General features: G+C 38.9%; 1 protein-coding gene across 4 annotated transcripts in view; it reads right to left on the bottom strand.

Annotated features, from left to right (window-relative positions):
- PRDM5 (PR/SET domain 5) overlaps nucleotides 1–21460 on the bottom strand; it is a 511159-nt gene that overhangs the window by 119761 nt on the left and 369938 nt on the right. For all 4 annotated transcript variants that reach the window (XM_069743878.1, XM_069743879.1, XM_069743880.1 and 1 more), the window contains one exon: nucleotides 19475–19568. In XM_069743878.1, coding sequence (XP_069599979.1) covers nucleotides 19475–19568 — 94 coding nt within the window. The remainder of the gene's footprint in view (nucleotides 1–19474; nucleotides 19569–21460) is intronic.

The raw sequence follows: 21460 nt of genomic DNA on the forward strand, positions 1-21460 counted from the left end.
TGTAGGCCTAATTCCATTTTCTGTGAACGGAAAGATGTGCTTTACCAAAAAGATCTATCTTGGCATCACCTGTCCACAAAATGCTTTCCTAAAAAGGATTTTGGCTTACTCAAGTACATTTTGGCATATTGCAGTTTAACTTTTTTTATATTTTTGTGTCTCCAGTGGGGTCCTCCTGCATCTCCTGCAATAACGTTTCATTTCATTCAACTATCAACTGGTACTTTGCGCTGACACTGATACACCCTGAGCTTGTAGGACAGATTGAATTTCTCTGAAACTTGTTTGGGGCTGCTTATCCACCTTCCGGACTATCATACGCTGCAATCTTTTATAAGTTTCTCTCTGCCATCCATGTTCAAGGAGACTAGCTGCAGTGCCATGGGTAGTAAGCATCTTGATTATGTTATGCACCATGGACAAAGGAACATCAAGATCTCTGTAGATAGACTTATAACCTTGAGAGTGTTGATATTTTTCACCAATTTTGGTTCTCAACTCTCAGACAGTTCTCTTTTCCTTTTTCTGTTCTCCATACTTTGTTTGGTACACACAGACACACCATGTAAAAGATTGAGTCAACTTCTCCTCTGTTTATCTGATTTCAGGTGTGATTTTCATACTATCCATACCTGTTACTTGCCACAGGTGAGTTTCAACGAGCATTAAATATCTGAAATAAAGTTGTTTATCCACATTTTTGGAATGACACCAACAATTTTGTCCAGCCCATTTTGGGGGTTTAATGTGAAATTGTATCCAACTTGCCTTTTTTTGCTCTATTTTTTTTGTTTTGTTCCAAAGGAAATAAACATGTGTATAACAAAACACGTGCAATTGCAATAATTTTCTGGGAGAAATACTTCATTTTCTGGAACAATTTCAGGGGTGCAAACACTTTCGGCCATAACTGTATTCACAAAGAATAAGTGCTATAAGGAACTAAAGTTGTCCAATATACAGTTTTTGTACTAAAGCAAATAGTTGGGAAACTACAAGGCACTGAGAAAACACAATGGAGAAAAGAGAGCAACAAGAGAGCTTTCAGAATTGATGATTTGCTTACTACTATGTGTGACATTACTACCGTATTATCCAATTAATGCCATTGATGATAATTGTAATATTACAATGTAAATAGGTATGTGAGTGCAATTTGTTGAGAATTCTGTGTGGCATTGTAGGATTAACATGTCTGGCATATCATGCGGGGTACAATGTGTTTTCAAGTATTTCAAAATATTTGATTTCATAGATATTGTCATAAAAATGCACACATAGAAGATAACATCTTGAAAACTTATAGTCCCTAGACAAGTGTACAATGTCAATTTTGCACACTATCTGTGTTGACATAGCACTGACATAAATTAAGCATGAAGTGTTGAGGTGCATTCATGAAAGAAATATGAGCAACAGCCCCAAAGAGCAATTCTTTTGGTGATAACATATCATCATATAATTTACAACTTGTCATCACTATGTACAGTATACATATGGTACACAAAAAAGTGTAGACCCAAAGGACCAAAAACGTTATGTATAGGGTTTCTCATCACAGCTTGAAATCTTCATGAAACCAAATGCAATACATATATTTTGTTTTTCTGCTGAGACTGAAAGTGTTACAATGGGTTTTTATTCAGTTGGGTAAAACGTGAAGGAAGTGACTGCCGAATTTATGTTCTCACTCTGTGACCTATTACCCAAGTCATGATTTTTATAAGTGCTTCATTGAACAAGAGGCTTCTCTGTTGGTTAAAACAAAAAAGAACATACAAACTGGTGTCAAAACCCCAATATTGACACTTCAAGACCATGCTAAAAAATGGAACTGAGAGGCAGAGACTTTAATTGTTGAAAAAAAAAATATTATCCTTTAATATGTAATAAGATTTGTGTACATTTCCAGATTACCAAAAAATACACTTATTGAGGCAGGGAAACAAGTATTCAACACTTTAAGTCCTGCAGATTCATGTTTGAAAACATTTAAGTTAAGTATGATCAAATTTGCAAGCATGCTTTAAAATTTAGAGATTAGTCATCCAACATGGATTTTTAGAAACCCTCTTGGCCACGACCAATCAGCGACGGGCACAGTTTGGCGGCAAAATGGCCGCTCCTTATTCCCTGCAGTCAGTGCCCGCTCCTTTATCCCCTCCAGTCAGCGCTCACAAAGGGTCAATGGCAGCGTTAACGGACCGCGTTATGCTGCGGTGTAACGCACTCCGTTAACGCTGCTATTAACCCTGTGTGACCAACTTTTAACTATTGATGCTGCCTATGCAGCATCAATAGTAAAAAGATCTAATGTTAAAAATAATAAAAATATAAAAAATCATCATATACTCACCTTCCTGCGCCTTTCCAGCTCTTCGCGACGCTCCGGTGACTGGTCCATGTATTGCGGTCTCGCGAGATGATGACGTAGCGGTCTCGCGAGACCGCTACATCATCATCTCGCGAGAGCGCAATGCACTCTTGGGACCGGAGCGTCGCGAGGAGCATCAGTAAACACCTCAGCTAGATCCGGGGGGCCGACGGAGGGTGAGTATATAACTATTTCTTATTTTAATTTTTTTTAACAGGGATATGGTGCCCACATAACTATATACTACGTGGGCTGTGTTAAATACTGCGTGGGCTGGACTATATATTACATCTCGGTGCTGTATAGTATGTGGGCTGTGCTACATACTACGTGGCTGGGCAATATATTATGTGGCTGGGCAATAATTACGTTGCTGGCCAATATACTACATCGCTGTGCTCTATACTGCATGGGTAGTGTTATATACTACATCTCTGTGCTATATACTACGTGGCTGTGCAATATACTACGTGGCTGGGCAATATATTACGTGGCTGGGCAATATACTATGTGTCTGTGCTATATACTAAGTGTCTGTGCTATAAACTACATCGCTGTGCTATATACTACGTGGCTTGTGTTATATACTACGTCTCTGTGCTATATACTACGTGGCTGTTCAATATACTACGTGGCTGTGCAATATATTACGTGGCTGTGCTATATACTACGTGGCTGTGGTATATATTATGTGGCTGGGCAATATGCTACATGTCTGTGCTGTATACTACATGTCTGTGCTATATACTACGAGGCTGAGCAATATACTACGTGTCTGTGCTATATACTACGTGGCTGAGCAATATACTACGTGGCTGAGCAATATATTACGTGGCTGAGAAATATACTACGTGGGCTGTGCTACATACTACGTGGCTGTGCAATAAACTACGTGGCTGGGCAATATACTATGTGGCAATTTGAACCACGCTTTGCTAATTGGTCGCGCCCGGCCGGCCGAATCCTGTGCGTAAATTGCATTATTCTGAAAACTTTGTAAATAAACTACATAGATATTCTAGAATACCCGATGCATTAGAATCGGGCCACCATCTAGTCTACAATAAAACCCTTACTGATATATTATTATTATAACTTTTCATTTCTTCTAAATTCTTCAGAAGGTGGCTTCTAAACTTCTGCTCATGCGTACTACACCTCTGTAGCCAGAAAACATACACCTGGCCACAAAGGCGCAGTGACGCTACCGAAATGTTAAATGATGACAGCTCCTGCAAACTGTTATCATGCCCACAGGAGCGCGATAATATGTAAAGAGGGCTGGCTAGTCTGGGGAAACTAATGCCCATAGACTAGTCAAAGCCCTAATTAGCATAGGAAATGGGGACAATATAATTGCTTTTTTAAACATTTTTTTTTTTTTTTTTACCAAAAAACGTTATACAGGACTGGTTAGATAGGAAATTTTCTCATACATAAATGTTTGCTGCTCTGCTGGGTTGGAGGGCATGGAGAACCTGATAGGCTCCCTTTAAGAAATTTAGTGCATCATGGAAAGTACTAAAGACAGTCCATGCACACCACTTTCTTTCATTAGGGATAGCAAACTTGCCTGAAAAAAAATCTGTCTTCCTAGATAACTCCACCTGCTTGTGGCTAAGCTTTGCAAATTTCTAATGCCAAACATATAGTGCAAAGATTATACTCAAAGTCAACAATTCATATGACTTTCCAACTGTTGCATACTCAGCTCCATCACCAACATTGTCCAAAAGCGTCTTTATAAAGTCTTACGGAACGGATATTCAACTAACCCATAGATAAGGCATGTATATTTGGCTATAAAAAAACATCACAAGCTTTATTGCAGATACAACAGTTACAAATATTTAAAAAATGCATCAATTCACACAATGAAAAAGAAGAGCGACACTTAGAATCCTTATTGGTATAAGTGTACTGTTCAGCATGAGACAGTGCTAACACAATAAAAAAATAAAATACACAAAATGACTACAACGTACATAGTTAAAAAGGCAATAAGTTGTAAATACACATAGTAATAAACAATATACTAATTTTCAACTCTGATCATGATAGCCACTACAAATTAGCCAGCAAATAATAGCTACTAATAATAACAGTATCAATTGCCACAACATAAAGCAAATAGACACTCTTACACGTGTTTCACACAACATCATAGTCAGGGGGTTTCAGCATGTCCTGACATCCTGATGTCTTTAGTAGAGTCACTTTTCGAATTCAGACTTGGAGGATGACACATATTGATAGACAGAATCCAAAACATCCCCTGTCATAGGAAAGTATTCCCCTAATCACTATGTCATGTTGGTCTATGACCTTTTTCTATACATCTGATCATTACAGTGCTTGTATCTCCACTATGGCCTTGATTCAATAAAACTGGCAATATTCACATCGGTCTTGATGAGGAGGCATGTTGGAGTCAGAAGCTTCTGATTAATTAAAAGGCTGTCAACCATTCGATGAACAAGAAAAATGTTTGTTCACTGGTTGAAAAAAAATCATTGTTGGTGGCAGCACATCATCCTGTGTGAACAGTACATGAGCTGCTGAGAAATTTATTTTCTATGCACAAAAAATTATATATTACTAGATGGAAGCCGGATGCTATTGCATCGGGAGGGCGGTAATGTCACAATGGGGGCAGGCTTTGCAGAGTTGAGAATGAACTCCGCCAGGGAGCGCAGCTTTGGTGACGTCACCGCTCGTCACTGAAGCTCCGCTCCGAGCCTTTCATTCATTCACCAGTAGTTTACAGCCTGGAGTGGTCGCATTGGAAACGCTCCCAGTTGTAAACTGTACATTCCCCTAGATATGTATTACTGCGGGGGACTGACTTTACGCCAGACAGGTATGGTATATTTTTGGTTTATTATTTTGACATTTTTTACAGGAGAATGAGGGCTTCGCTTGGAATGGCAGATTAATAAAGATGGAAAAACTGTGTATATTGTTTTATTTCTTTAAAATACTTTTTTATTACTGTGTGGTGTTTGATTAACCCTTTAAGTACTGTAGGATTAGTAATGGATAGGTGACTTATTACAAAGTCGGCATAATGTCACCTTACAATAGGAAGGTGACATTAACCCCTCATTACCCCACTTGCCTCTGCTACAGGGCAAATGGTAAGAAAGGGGCAAAGCTCCAGAATTGGCATATCTAATAGATGTGCCTTTTCTGGTCAGTTGCGGGCTGCTTTTTTTAGGCTGGGGGGCCCACATCCATGGCCCCTTACCAGCCAGGGAATAGCAGCCCGCATCTGTGAGTTTTGTTGGGTTGGTTTACAAATATAGGGGGACCCTAAGTTTTTTTAATCATTTATTCTCCCCTGCTCGCTGGCTGAGCAGGAGAGAACGGATGACAGCCGGCTTCAGCACCACATGCAGTGGAACAGCGGCTTACTATAGTGCTGCTTCCCCCGCAGCCATCTGTGTCATCCTGATGCAGCACATGGGCAGTACACGGTTGCCACACGTGGGCTGCATGTAGCACACACACGGATATCTCCGGTAACATGTTTTCCGGTACCGGAAATATCAGGAAGTGTGAAACCGGCTTAAAGGGACTCTGTCACCTGAATTTGGCGGGACTGGTTTTGGGTCATATGGGCGGAGTTTTCGGGTGTTTGATTTACCCTTTCCTTACCCGCTGGCTGCATGCTGGCTGCAATATTGGATTGAAGTTCATTCTCTGTCCTCCATAGTACACGCCTGCGCAAAGCAATCTTGCCTTGTGCAGGCGTGTACTACGGAGGACAGAGAATGAACTTCAATCCAATATTGCAGCCAGCATGCAGCCAGCGGGTAAGGAAAGGGTAAATCAAACACCCGAAAACTCCGCCCATATGACCCAAAACCAGTCTCGCCAAATTCAGGTGACAGGTTCCCTTTAAAAGGGTTTTCCCACGAATGAAAGTTTTTAAAAAATTGTCTGTGTCTGACCGTGTGCAGGACATACCACAGCTCCTGGGCAGGGGAGGAGGCAAAAGACAATACTGACATTACAGCAGGAGATCGCAGAGGATAAATTTTGTGGGATAAAATATTGCTTAAAAACAGTCAGTGAAACATTTTACCTGACAAAATGAATCCTCTGTGATCCCCTGCTGTAATGTCAGTATTGTCTTTTGCTTCTTCCCCTGCCAAGTAGATGTAGTATGCTCTCGTACACAGTCAGACATAGACAATTTTTAAAATGAACTTTCGTTAATGGGAAAACCCCTTTAATGTGACCGGCTTCCTCTGCCTGTAGATACGTCACGTATCTACCGCCAGGGTCAGCCGAATGATTCACTGTGCCTGCGCGGTATTCACGTAGGCGTAGTAAATCAGACTGCCGCCACCTTTGTGCAGACAGATAGTGGTGGTCACATTAAAACTGTGCATGTGCTCCTCCTGTACAAAGATGGCGGCGGTCAGTGAATCATTCAGCTGATCCCGGCGGCAGCGTTTTTGCGACGGTGTTCCGCTGGTGGTACCGTACAAGAAGCTGCATATGGCGTATACAATGTGTGTTTGTGTGTGTGTGGTCCGTACGGCGTTTACAGTGTGTGTGTGTGTGTGGTGCGACGGTGTTCCGCTGGTGGTACTTCGCAAGAGGCTGGCACCACCAGCAGTTTCCCTATTGAGACACCCATCACTTAGGTGTCCCAATATGGCAGTCGGTGAACTTCCGCCGCTTGGAATTCTGGGATATATATATGTATATATTAAGATTCTGTCAGCATAGGCTATTAACCCATTCATGAAACAGCAATTTTTATTTTTTTCTTGTACTTTTGTTTTTGTCTTCTTTCTTCAAGAACCATGCATTTTTGTTTATTTTTCCATAGCCATGTGACAGCTTGTTTTTGCAAGATGAGTTGTTTGTTTTGAAAAACACAGCTTATTTTACAAAAATGAACTAAAAAAATAGGAAAAAAATTCCAAGTGGGATGAAATGGTGAATGAAGGTGAATAAAATGCAATTTAGCCATTGGTTTTTGTGTGTTTTTATGCCATTCATTGTATGGTAAAAATTACTTGTCAACATGATTCCCCCAGTTAGATTGATTGCTGTAATACCAATCTTGCATTGTTTAACACTTTTCATTTAAGTGGTGAAAAAAAGTTAGAAGTTTGTGAAAAATAAATTTTGGTTTGTGTCCCCATTTTCCGAAACCATAGTGTTTTCATTTTGAGGTCAATGGATCTGTGTGAGGGCATGCTGTTTGTGTGGTAAGCTGACGTTTTCATTGACATTATTTTGTGGCATATATGATCTTTTGATTGTTTTCTTATTATTTTTCTTTAGAGAGGTGTGGTGCTTCACCAAAACTTAATCCTAGCGTTTTCAGTTTTTTTTTTCTCTTTTTGGCATTTACGAAATGGGATAATTAACTTTATGTTTTGATAGACTGAACTTTTCCATATGTGGAAATAAAATATTAATTTTTTTATTTCTTTAAATTTAATAGGGTAAAAAGTCATTGATTCAAATATTGTTTTTATAATTTTTTTTTAATTTTCAAAAACTTTTTGTTATTTTATACTTTATTTTTTTGTCCATATATCTACTCCTTTATATTACATTCTTGCTTTTATTACATAATGTAGATTGCAGTCTCCTTTTCTTTTTCAATTTTCTTTTTATTGAAGTTTTAATAATTACAGTCAAGTGGAACATCAAGAAGTACGAATGAGCATATCAAAGTGCAAAAGAACATGTGACAAGTTAGCGATATAAACTCAGGCCAACTGACACTAATAAGTCCATATACTTTTAAAGAAAATGAGTCTAACAACTTGTTCAAGATTGTTAATACGGGAGTAACTTTATAGATTTAGAGAGATGAGAAGGTATAGGGGGAACAGAGAGAGATAGAGGTAAGATAGGGGGGGAGGAGGTGGGGGGGGTGGATTAGGATGACACCTTGAGGATTGAATGGTTTATTATGCTATTGCAAAGTAAAAAGTATTTTGGGTTCTGAATTGGATCCATGAATTCCAAGTGTTATAGAACTTATCAGTGGTATGATTCACTCTTGCAGGTAATTCTTCTATGTGGAACAATTGCTCAATTTTGGAGTAAAGCTGGCTGGAGGTGGGTATGTTCTTAGTATTCCAATATGAAGGAATTAAAGATTTCCCAGCCGCTATAATGAATTGAGCCATTTTGGAGAAGTTTTTTTCATTCGGCCAAAGAGGAAGATTTAAAAGGACATTTTCCGGTTTCAGAGTTGTCTGTTTTCCCAAGACCTTATATATAATAGAGTTAATCTCACTCCAAATTGGAGTAAGTTGCGAGCAGGACCACCACATGTGTATGTAGGAACCATCCGCTACTTCACATCTCCAACAGTTGGTACTTATATTGCAATGCCATCTCTGGGTGAGTTTGGGCGTTATATACCATCTGGAGATAATTTTATACGAATTTTCCTGAATCCGCACACATGTAGATGGACCATCCGAGTTTCTATATATATATTTAGTTTGTGTTTCAGAGAAGGAGGTACCTATGTCTTTTTCCCATCTAGCCAAATAAGCACGTTTCAATGGTGTATCAATACTAATTAATGATTGATATATTATTGAAAGGGTTCGGGTAGGGGTTTTCGCTCTTGCACATAAGATTTCAAAGGGGGTTAGAGATCTATTAGTGTCAATCAGCCGGTACTTTTGGTGAAAAAGATAGGAGCGTTTGCCATGTTGCAAGAATGTTAGACCCGAGAGTCCAGGTATTTTGTTTAAATCTTGTAAGGATAGTAGTACTCCATCCTTAAACAACTGTTCTATTGGTATGTGCATAGCGGTACTGGGAAGTGAGTCTAAGAGATCTGAGATTTTAGTCAGTGGAGATAGGGGTGGGGCTAAGGACATGCCTAGTTTCTCCCAAATTTTAACTGTGGCTATTGTGTGTACATTTGTTATTTTGTATGAGGACAGATCTTTGTTTTGTCCAAGTAGAATGGAACGCAAAGGGAGAGGAGACATTGCTTCTTCTATGTTTAACCATTGTTTATCATCCGATTTTCTAATCCAATAGATCATTCTTGTTATATGTGTTGCTTGGTAATATTTTACAATATCCGGGGCACCCATTCCTCCGAAGTCTTTCGGCAGAGTAAGGGTCTTAGAATTAATGCGTGGTTTTCTTTTTTGCCAGATATAGCTGAAGAATAAGGAGTGTAATTTGGACAGGTAAGAGAGGGGGATTTGGATTGGGAGCATATTAAAGATATAAAGAAATTTTGGTATTATTAAGCTTTTTAAGATGTTTTTCCTTCCTATCCAAGACAGGAAAGTGTCTTTCCAGGAACGGATTCGTGATGTTGTGGTCGTTAATAGTGTTGAGCGATACCGTCCGATACTTGAAAGTATCGGTATCGGATAGTATCGGCCGATACCCGAAAAATATCGGATATCGCCGATACCGATATCCGATACCAATACAAGTCAATGGGACATCAAGTATCGGAATGTATCCTCATGGATCCCAGGGTCTGAAGGAGAGGAAACTCTCCTTCAGGCCCTGGGATCCATATTAAAGTGTAAAATAAAGAATTAAAATAAAAAATATTGTTATATTCACCTCTCCGGCGGCCCCTGGACATCAGCGGGAGGATCCGGCGTCCGGCACGGCTTCTTTCTTCAAAATGCGCGCCTTCAGGACCTGTGGAATGACGTCCCGGCTTCTGATTGGTCGCGTGCTGCCCATGTGACCGCCACGCGACCAATCAGAAGCCACGACGTCATTCCTCAGGTCCTAGAAGGCGCTCATTCTAGGACTTTAGCTGAGGAATGACGTCGCGGCTTCTGATTGGTCGCGTGGCGGTCACATGGGCGGCACGCGACCAATCAGAAGCCGGGACGTCATTCCACAGGTCCTGAAGGCGCGCATTTTGAAGAAAGAAGCCGTGCCGGACGCCGGATCCTCCCGCTGATGTCCAGGGGCCGCCGGAGAGGTGAATATAACAATATTTTTTATTTTAATTCTTTATTTTACACTACCGATACCGATACCCGATATCACAAAAATATCGGATCTCGGTATCGGAATTCCGATACCGCAAGTATCGGCCGATACCCGATACTTGCGGTATCGGAATGCTCAACACTAGTCGTTAATAATTGATTAAAGTTAAGAGTAAAGAGATCTTTGTCAGATGCACATAGCTGTATACCTAAATATGTTAGACTTTTCGTTTGCCAGGGAAAGGGAAATGCAGATTTAAGATTATTTACTACTTTGACTGGTAATCCTAAGTTTAGCAGTTCAGATTTTGTTTCGTTTATTTTGAAATTAGATAATTTGCTATAGATCTCCATAATATTCATTATGGCTGGAATGCTCCTTAAGGGTTTAGAAATGATTAATAATAAGTCATCTGCAAATGCCGCAGTTTTATAATGTATGCCCTTAATTTGCAAACCTTCTATACTAGCGCATTGTTGAATGGCCAGCAGAAGAGGCTCCAATGACAGAACGAAGAGTAAAGGAGACAACGGACAACCCTGTCTTGTACCGTTGAAAATCTGAAAAGAGTCTGTAAGGGCCCCATTTAGTCTAATTCTAGCTGTGGGCTCTGAGTACATTGCCATTATTGCAGTTGTGGTTGACAGGGGGAAGCCAAATTTTGATAAAGTTTCCTGCAGAAACGTCCAGTCAACCCTATCAAATGCTTTTTCAGCATCTATACCCATTAGCGCCAATGGTATTTTCTTCAGCTTCGCGTATTGCATCAAGTGCAATACTTTATATGTGTTGTCTTTCCCCTCTCTACCTTTCACAAATCCAGATTGATTTGGAGAGATTAATTGTGGTAGCACGATCGCGATTCTGTCTGCCATCATTCTCGCATACAGCTTTAGATCCATATTTAACAATGATATAGGCCTATAGCTGCCACATTGTTCTGGATCTTTTCCTTCTTTATAGATCAGAGAAATTCTGGCTTCCAGAAACTGGCGAGGCGCTTTTTCACCTTTCTGTAGGGAATTACATACATTTAGGAGGTGAGGAAGTAGGATGTCTGAATTGGATTTATAATACTGAGTTGTAAAGCCATCCGGTCCTGGGGCTTTCCCTTTGGGACATTTTGACAGGGCTGTCCGTAGCTCCTCAAGGGTAAATGGTTTAATTAATTGTTCTTGATGGGAAGTGGAGAGAGTTGGGAGATTTAAGGTTTCAAACAAAGTTTGGATTTCTTGCTTTCTCTGGGATTTCTCTTTTTCCCCCTCGTTTGGGCACAATTGGTATAAAGATTTGTAGTAGTTTAAAAACTCTTTTTCTATCTGGGAATAATTCTGGGTTGTGTGACCAGTTTTCGTTTTAATGGAGTGAATGAAAGTGCGAGCCTGTCTCTTTTTAATTAGTGACATGGTTAATTTAGAAGCTGAGCTTCACAGGGTACCCATTGACAGCAGCATCTAAATGGTTAACATCAGCGTTTGGAGCTCAACTCCAACTGCTACTGCTAGAGAGAGATGCTGACTATTTAACATAGTTAAGCAATGTGTGGAAGGAGCTCAGATACTGAGCCCCTTCCACATACAATCACCCTGGGGCAGGATGTACAGTTATGCCCATATGTACGAAGGGGTTTAAACGACTGCTGACTGCAAATAAGTAGCCAATCGACAGCCATTTAATGCTGCAATTCAGGTGGTGTAAACCTGCCCTCAGACTCATATGCATATATAAACACACTCATTTAATTCAAATACATACATACAATATACATACAACATTGCAAATAATTACCTTGCAATGCATTCATATAACAAATTTACAGAATTTCTTGAACAGTTTAATCCAATTACCAGTTTTGCAGAGCAGAAAATCCCTTGATATAATCAAAGCTGATGAATGACATGCATACATACATAGACATGCACAACACACATGCACTTTTAATTATTTGCTGTCTAAACTAAGGACAGGGACAAAAGTGACTCCATAATGTAGCCTAATTGCACAGGATATCAGCTCATAAACAGCAAAGTTTCCTAAAATACACAATCAATTACAAAATACATACGTTTACATTTCTTTCTTTCTAGTGATCATCCCTCAAATCTGGGACTGGAGTGAACATCAGGAAATAATCACTCAAGTCTTCACCTCTATGGTAAAGCACATCTGTGTACATTACATCCCATCGAATGCTGATTGAGCCTAGAAGATATTCATGAGAGACTTGCATGTTTGTGATGTTTCACATTAATAAATTGATGATTAATAGGAATATGCACGTTGTCCCTGCCTAGACTTGAATAAACTGAGACAGGGTGTAATGTAAACTATAGAGCAATGTCAAATTCCTTATAAAAACTTTGCTGCCAAAAGGAGGCATATGTCATTTCTTAACAAAAAAAACTAGACTGCCATTAATCTTGTGTCTCGATACGTCATACATTGCAACAATGTAACTCTACAATTCTATCTGGTAGAGCCAGGCACTCCAACACCGCTGTATGGCCTTAGGTGGAAAAATATACTACTATGTCATGTAGCAATAAACTGCGCCTACAGTAATTAATCTACTCATACTCCTGGGTGATGACAGAGTTGGTGGTTAGTGGTGACATTTGTCAAACTGTGTTAAGGAAACCAATCTCGTCTAAACTGGAACAGCACATTACATAAACTTCAGAAACTACTCCTCTAAAAATGCAAAATTTATGATGATGACTGATGAATAAGGGGTTGTATGAAAAAAGGGGTTGTATGAAAACCATGGTTGTCTTGTTTGGCTGCTTCTGTTCTATACATTTGGAAATCAGATGAACTGATCGTGTTTTACATATATATACCCCCCAAAAAACTCAGCAGCACTGTCTAAATGGGGGCAAAACTACCCTAAGGAAACTGTTTCATATCAAATACTCTATATAAAAATAAAAGGAGGCAGCACATTCAAAATCGTGAAAAACTAAGCATCCTTTATTTATTCACCAACACCAGCTATGTTTCAGATCTATAGAAAAATAGAAAAATAAATATGTTTGAAAAAATATTATGATCATAGCTTAATGCAAAAAAATACTATTTTCAGATGTGTTCATGTTCTGAAGCTTAAGTAGCACAAAAGATGTTCTACTTGAGAATACCAATTATAAAAAATAATAGATATACTACTACTAATAGATATACTACTTGAGAACACCAGTATTATAAAAAAAAATACAATAGTTGCTAAATCACCCACAGAATTTACATTGTGGTCATTGAGCTTCTAATTATGGCTTTGACTGTATTGTCTTAAAGGGGTTGCACAATACATCCAAGTTATCACTATCCAGAGAGACCTTTCTGAATGGAGTAATGGTCCCCAAGTTGCACACCACTGCTCTACACATTGGCTTAGTATATCATTATCTCCAGTGGCTTATAGACAATGGATGGAGCCGTGGTGAGCACACAAGGGCCATCTCTCCACTAAAACATGTCACTCTAGCGTCAATGGTTTGCTTAGAGTCGCAGTTCTGGAATCCCCAAAGGCCAGATGACTATCTAATGTGCATGGAGGCATCCTAAATCTCCTGCTTCTTCAGAAGGACGTAGCCATCAGAGATGTCTAGCAGTGCCTTATTATTCTTGAATATGTTGGACCATAAACTCAAATTCTCACCAGCTATAGTGCCCCTTTTGGTTGCAGTGTGGTCCCACATGTGTACAAATGCTCTACACATTTTCTATTGAACTTCCATAGCTGAGCATACAAGGGCCATCTATCCATTGAAACAGGCCTCTCAAGAGTCCCACTATTAGAATCACCAGTGTCTGGATGATTAATGTGCATGGAGGTGTCCTAATTCGCCCAATAACAGATAATGAAGAGGGAGAGCAGGATCGGCATATTGTACTACAACTCCAATTCCTTTTGCTTCTTCGGAAGATATGCTGCCACCAGAGATGTCAGTGGCTTCCTCCACTCTCAGCGATAAAAACATGCTCACCAAGCTGAATCAAGTGTTCTTGGTTATGGGGGAACGGGACAGATAGTTATCAGATGAATGGTATAAGGGCACCTTTAGTTACTATTAAACATTAATATATTATTTTCAATTCCTATTGAGAACTTACCTTGGCTGTTATTATATACTTTCTCTTCTGTCACATTCCTCGTGATTGACATGCACTACATGGGGGGCTTACACCTGTCCTAGAGCATCCTACCTCTGCTGCATATTTAGGACAGGTTTGGGGTATACTACTGTGATCTGGACAACTAAATTTACCTAAAGAACGTCTGCTAGACAAGATTATCATTTACAAATATTTGATTCATGGTCATATATTTGTACAGTATTTAACATGTGAACACACAATGATGGTATGGATAAAAATAGGAAAGTCATATATACATACTGTATGTCTTCTGTGAAAGGGTATGACAATACTTTTCTGTTCAACCCCATTATAAATACATTTAGTTCATACACTTCCAATATAATAAAAGTGTTTGCAGCACGATTTCCTACCAGGAACTCTATCTTTAAAACAAATTACTTCAATTATATGAAATCCTCAACCAGTTTATTGCTAATGTGCTTTTGCTTGTAAAGCTAGTTTTCCCTGATTACTTGGTAAAATCTAATTATCATAAAAATATTTCCCACTGAGAAGTCACATTATAAATCCAATGGTTTATTAAGGATTCGTCTAATAAATGGAAGCCTCTATTTCTAAATTAAACAAATAAAACATTGTGTTCAAGATAGAAATCCTCAGTATTTTGAGATCTTGAATTTTAATAGCAGTTGAAGTGATGTTTTGTAGATTTTACTTCTTGTTTTTAATATAAAACGTTATGAGGTAAAATGTCTGTCTTTTGGATTGGGAATCATGTAAGTCATATATATAACAGGTTTTGTTCAATTATTTCAGCACTTCAAGTTGTGCTGTATAAATAAGCCAATTCAAATATGTTTTTATCCTCTAAGTGTTCATATGACCAAGACAATGCTGGCGTATGAAAAGAATCCAGCTCTAACAAGAAAAAGTGTAGCTCAAAAGTGCTGATAACATATTTTCAGATAAAAGAGATGAAAGGCTTGCGTGGAATAAGTGACGGTGATAATAAACAGGAAAACCATGTGTAGCCAACATGAGGTGACAACTCTCATTAATTATCTCTGTAATTTGTCTCAGTGCTGCTCTTAGAACTCTAAGACAGTAATCATACACTTATACTATGTTAGTAAGGGCCATATACAGTGGGGCAAAAAAGTATTTAGTCAGTCAGCAATAGTGCAAGTTCCACCACTTAAAAAGATGAGAGGCGTCTGTAATTTACATCATAAGTAGACCTCAACTATGGGAGACAAACTGAGAAAAAAAAATCCAGAAAATCACATTGTCTGTTTTTTTAACATTTTATTTGCATATTATGGTGGAAAATAAGTATTTGGTCAGAAACAAAATTTCATCTCAATACTTTGTAATATATCGTTTGTTGGCAATGACAGAGGTCAAACGTTTTCTGTAAGTCTTCACAAGGTTGCCACACACTGTTGTTGGTATGTTGGCCCATTCCTCCATGCAGATCTCTCTAGAGCAGTGATGTTTTTGGCTTTTTGCTTGGCAACACGGACTTTCAACTCCCTCCAAAGGTTTTCTATAGGGTTGAGATCCGGAGACTGGCTAGGCCACTCCAGGACCTTGAAATGCTTCTTACAAAGCCACTCCTTCGTTGCCCTGGCGGTGTGCTTTGGATCATTGTCATGTTGAAAGACCCAGCCACGTTTCATCTTCAATGCCCTTGCTGATGGAAGGAGGTTTGCACTCAAAATCTCACGATACATGGCCCCATTCATTCTTTCATGTACCCGGATCAGTCGTCCTGGCCCCTTTGCAGAGAAACAGCCCCAAAGCATGATGTTTCCACCACAATGCTTTACAGTAGGTATGGTGTTTGATGGATGCAACTCAGTATTCTTTTTCCTCCAAACACGACAAGTTGTGTTTCTACCAAACAGTTCCAGTTTGCTTTCATCAGACCATAGGACATTCTCCCAAAACTCCTCTGGATCATCCAAATGCTCTCTGGCAAACTTCAGACGGGCCCGGACATGTACTGGCTTAAGCAGTGGGACACGTCTGGCACTGCAGGATCTGAGTCCATGGTGGCGTAGTGTGTTACTTATGGTAGGCTTTGTTACATTGGTCCCAGCTCTCTGCAGTTCATTCACTAGGTCCCCCCGCGTGGTTCTGGGATTTTTGCTCACCGTTCTTGTGATCATTCTGACCCCACGGGGTGGGATTTTGCGTGGAGCCCCAGATCGAGGGAGATTATCAGTGGCCTTGTATGTCTTCCATTTTCTAATTATTGCTCCCACTGATGATTTCTTCACTCCAAGCTGGTTGGCTATTGCAGATTCAGTCTTCCCAGCCTGGTGCAGGGCTACAATTTTGTTTCTGGTGTCCTTTGACAGCTCTTTGGTCTTCACCATAGTGGAGTTTGGAGTCAGACTGTTTGAGGGTGTGCACAGGTGTCTTTTTATACTGATAACAAGTTTAAACAGGTGCCATTACTACAGGTAATGAGTGGAGGAAAGAGGAGACTCTTAAAGAAGAAGTTACAGGTCTGTGAGAGCCAGAAATCTTGATTGTTTGTTTCTGACCAAATACTTATTTTCCACCATAATATGCAAAAAAAATGATAAAAAAACAGACAATGTGATTTTCTGGATTTTTTTTTCTCAGTTTGTCTCCCATAGTTGAGGTCTACCTATGATGTAAATTACAGACGCCTCTCATCTTTTTAAGTGGTGGAACTTGCACTATTGCTGACTGACTAAATACTTTTTTGCCCCACTGTATAAAAATATGTATAGCCCTGTCACTTCAAGCATGAGTGCACCCCGGCATACAAAGCGAGGTCCATAAAGATATGGAGAGTTTGGTGTGGAGGAACTCAAGTACCAGCGTTTTAACCTTCTGAACATCTCCAATTGCGAGCTAAACCTTCTTATGTAGCATCACTAACTGACCTTACAAAAGGTCTTTTGGCTAAAAATGCAATTTCAGCAATACAAGATTTATTTCAAGTTTTTATGTTTGGCTCCTGTCAGACACTAAAAGAAGCTTTTCTTTTTGCAAAAAAGATTTTGCATCACTATATTTGAGAGCTATAATTTTTCCATATATTTCCAGCAGAGTCATGTGAGGGATAGCTTTTTTACGGGACGAGGTGTCGTTTTAGCTGATAACATTTTAGGGTACATAACGTTTTTTTCATAGCTTTCTTTTTCGATTTTTGGGAGGCAGAATGAACAAAAACCATAAAGGCAGGATTTTTTTTTATGGTGTAAAATTAATAAGGCAGCTTTATTCTTCGGGTCAGTACGACTACAGCAATACTACACTTTGATAATTTTTTAATGTTTTGGCGCTTTAACGCAATAACAACTATTTTATAGAAAATCGAATTATTTTTGCATTGCTGTATTTTGAGAGCTATACATGTTTTATTTTTCTTTGGATGGAGATGTATGGTTTCTTGTTTTTTTGCGGGACAAAATGTTGTTTTCATTGATAGCCTTTGTACTATTTTTCTTTACTTCTTTACTTAGTCCCTCTATGGGACCTTTCACTTTCATCAGTCTGATTGCTGGTATAAAGCATTGCAAAGCAGCAGCATTTCAATGCATTATACATGTCTATACGGCACTGAAAAAAGCTTCTTCGATCATGTTCTGAGCATAGTCATCATGGCAATGATCGGGGCCTCGCGATGAATTCATGGGGGTGCCGAACGGAAGGAAGAGGGATCTCCCTCCCTTCTAAATGCTGCAATCGATAAGCTGCTGGGAGTACTGCATGCACTGCTCCTAGCAATGAGAGCTTTGTGTTAACTATGATGTTAGCTGAACACCCAGAGGCGATTGCCGGGGCCCAGCTCCTGTGCATGGCGGATTGCAATGATGTATATATACCTCATCGGTCGAGAAGTACTTCCAAGCCATGACAAATTTATACTGCAAATGTCAGAAAGTGGTTAAAAGATCACCTGACATAGAGCACAAAAAGGGCAGCAGCTACTAATATGTCTGGATCAACAAAATAAAGGCCACAAAAGTGATCCCAGATCAATGGTCATCCCAGATCAAATGTTTTCTTTCATTCTTGAATTGGTGGAAAGTAAGGTAAAATAAGTGCTATTCGCAGTTAAGAAGAGTACTTTTCACAGGCGGCCTACTACTTCAAATCACAGGCGGCCTACTACTTCAAATCACAGGCGGCCTACTACTTCAATTTACTCCTCACACTAATAAGCAATTAATATGTTGGAATGTTTACAGATTACATTAAATGTGCTTCTTTATGTGCTTTTTGGAAGTTATCCTCTTAATTCATAAAGACGCTGTGCTTCAATATTATTTCTTTCAAGAACACTTTCAGCCAATACATCAAAATGTTTACACCTGGAAAATGATTTAAAACACTCTGAATAGTAGCAACATTTTTTCTCAGTACTATAGTATACAACATTTTTCGTAACTTTTGTTGTTTTCACTTCAGTTTCAAGCAGCTCCACCAAAATGGGCTAAGTTAAGGAGAAGCCAGGGTAGGCGGGGTGGGGCTACACCCACTCGGCAAATTAAAGAAAGTTGGGGCATGTCTTACATCAGAAATATTAGCATGATCTCTGATTAGAGTAGCATTTCTGGTGAGGTGCACGGAGGTGCACACCCATAATAATATGCAATGAATTCATTAAGTGGTGTGCACCTCTTAATGAATTTGGCACATCTTATTTTGGCCATATGAATCGCCAGTCTCATTAATCAAAATAACAGAGATGCTGTACTTATTAGAAGTAGTTTATTTTCCTTCAAATATAAGAAATAAGTTAGGCATTTTTATTGGCATAGTTACCAGGGAACAAGAAATAGGAATGCATCCCCGAGCACATGAAAGGAGCTCCAGATCCAGTGCAGTCATCAGATGACCCTCATTCATCAAGTTCAGGAAGTTACAGAATATGATGTGTTTAGCTGTGAATTTTCAGTAGCAGCTATAAACCTCACGTAAATAATGAAAATGTATCACTCTACACTAGTGATTATTGTATGTTCTTGACTAAACAGATATTCGTACCTGTATGGCTTCGTATATGTACCCTGAGAGTCCCATTGCTTGCAAACTTCTGGCCACAATATGGGCAAATCTTCTCTTTTTCTCCTGTGTGAGTCTAAAAGACAATTATATCATGTTAGAAATGTGACTAATAAAAAACATACACCTTTAAGGGAGAATTGTCTAATATTAAGCTATTATTTTAAACTACTACATTTGAAAAAATATATTTTGCTTAGCTTTTACTTTATTAGGTTTTATGAAATATACTAGTGCAGTGTCCAGTGCAAAGGATGAAGAGTCCAAAGTCTTCAAGGACAGTACATTTTTTTCCGCAGAATAGTGTAAAGCAGAACTGGGCACAAAGGCTTGTATATAGTATTTCATAGCGGGACTGTGGAGTCAGCGTTGGTGTCCATTTTGGTGGAGTCGGACTCCATTGACTCCTAAATGTATAATAAATTGGGTACAATGCAGGATGTGTTTTAAATGTTTTCATAAGAATTTGAGAAAGTTGTGAAATGTCCTATAAATGTCTGTTCTGTTCCTGGCAAGTGCAGGTTTGGACAGATCTTGTTCCATAACTATGCAGTGCCAATTGGCAGGATTGAGAATGTTGCTTTTATAGCAGTAGCTTGCAACATTATAAAATTTGCGCCTCAACATCTAGTTCATCTGGATTATGGAGAATGTGCGCATACTATATCAATGACAAAAAATTGATTACTAACAGCCTTGCTAACTAAAACATCTACATTTGAACCAAATTCAAGCAAGATATAATACTACAAAGAGGTAGGACATGCAGCCGTAAGGTACACTATTTAAATGAGCTGTCTACCTTAATTGTAAAAATATCATGCAGATTACATAAAAATTAGGGCAGACAGTAAACATTTGATAATCATATTCTTTGTACACTGCTTACAATGATACAGATATAGCAAAGTTTTACCCTAATCAGATGACACAGCATTGGAATATCTAAGCACAAAAAAGTCTAATTTGACACCTAACTTGACATTGTGAAACTGACAGCGCCATTTAACATGCACGGCACGGAAGTGTAAAATTCCATACGCCCATAGGCTTGCCTGAGATATGATTGGGGGTCGCCGATGGGTTGCTATGAGACCCGGGGGTCTGTTGAAAACTCGTCATTACACAGCTCCTTTTAAACCTAGTCTGTGGCCAGGTTTCAAAGTAGACCTTAATTTTTGCTTTATGCAGAAATGCAGTGGCACTGCTGTATATAACACAAGCAATCAGACAATCCCTAATGAGACTAAAGAGAACAGTGGAAATGTTCTTTAAAAAAAAAGTTTAAAAAATATGACAAAAAAATAAAGTTCAAATCACCATCATTTTTCCCCATTGAAAATAATGATAATAAAAAAAATACACATGTGGTATCGCCTGTTTTTCTAGTGACAAAAAAATCTGAACTTGGAAAATGCCGCACAAGTCAAACTTTTAATTTTTGGAGACCAATAATCAGGGCCATATTTGACAATCATGCTGCCGTAGTCACTGTAAATGTTCACACTCCTATTAGTAAGTCAGAGATAAAGTGCCCGTACTCCTTAAATAGGTGCTAAGGCCCTGTACACATATTGGGGGCCCAAGCAGGTGATTATCGTGGAAGGTAAGTGACTATCTCATAGAGTACACAAAAGCACTATGCAGAGCGAGCACTCCAGTGTAAGAGAGAATTGGGCAAGAGCCATGTAAAGAGCATGCGTGCTTTACTGAAATAATTGTTCAGATGACATAAAAGTGCTTCTCAGAAAATTAAAATATCATCAAAAAGTTAAATTATTTAAGTTCTTCAATACAAAAAGTGAAATTCATATATTATATAGAGTCATTACAAACAAAGTGATTCATTTCAAGTGTTTATTTCTGTTAATGTTGATGATTATGGCTTACAGCTAATGAAAACCCAAATGTCATTATCTCAGTAAGTTAGAATACTTTATAACACCAGCTTGAAACATGATTTTAAAA

This window comes from Ranitomeya imitator, chromosome 1, assembly GCF_032444005.1.
Source record: "Ranitomeya imitator isolate aRanImi1 chromosome 1, aRanImi1.pri, whole genome shotgun sequence".
NCBI lineage: Eukaryota > Metazoa > Chordata > Amphibia > Anura > Dendrobatidae > Ranitomeya > Ranitomeya imitator.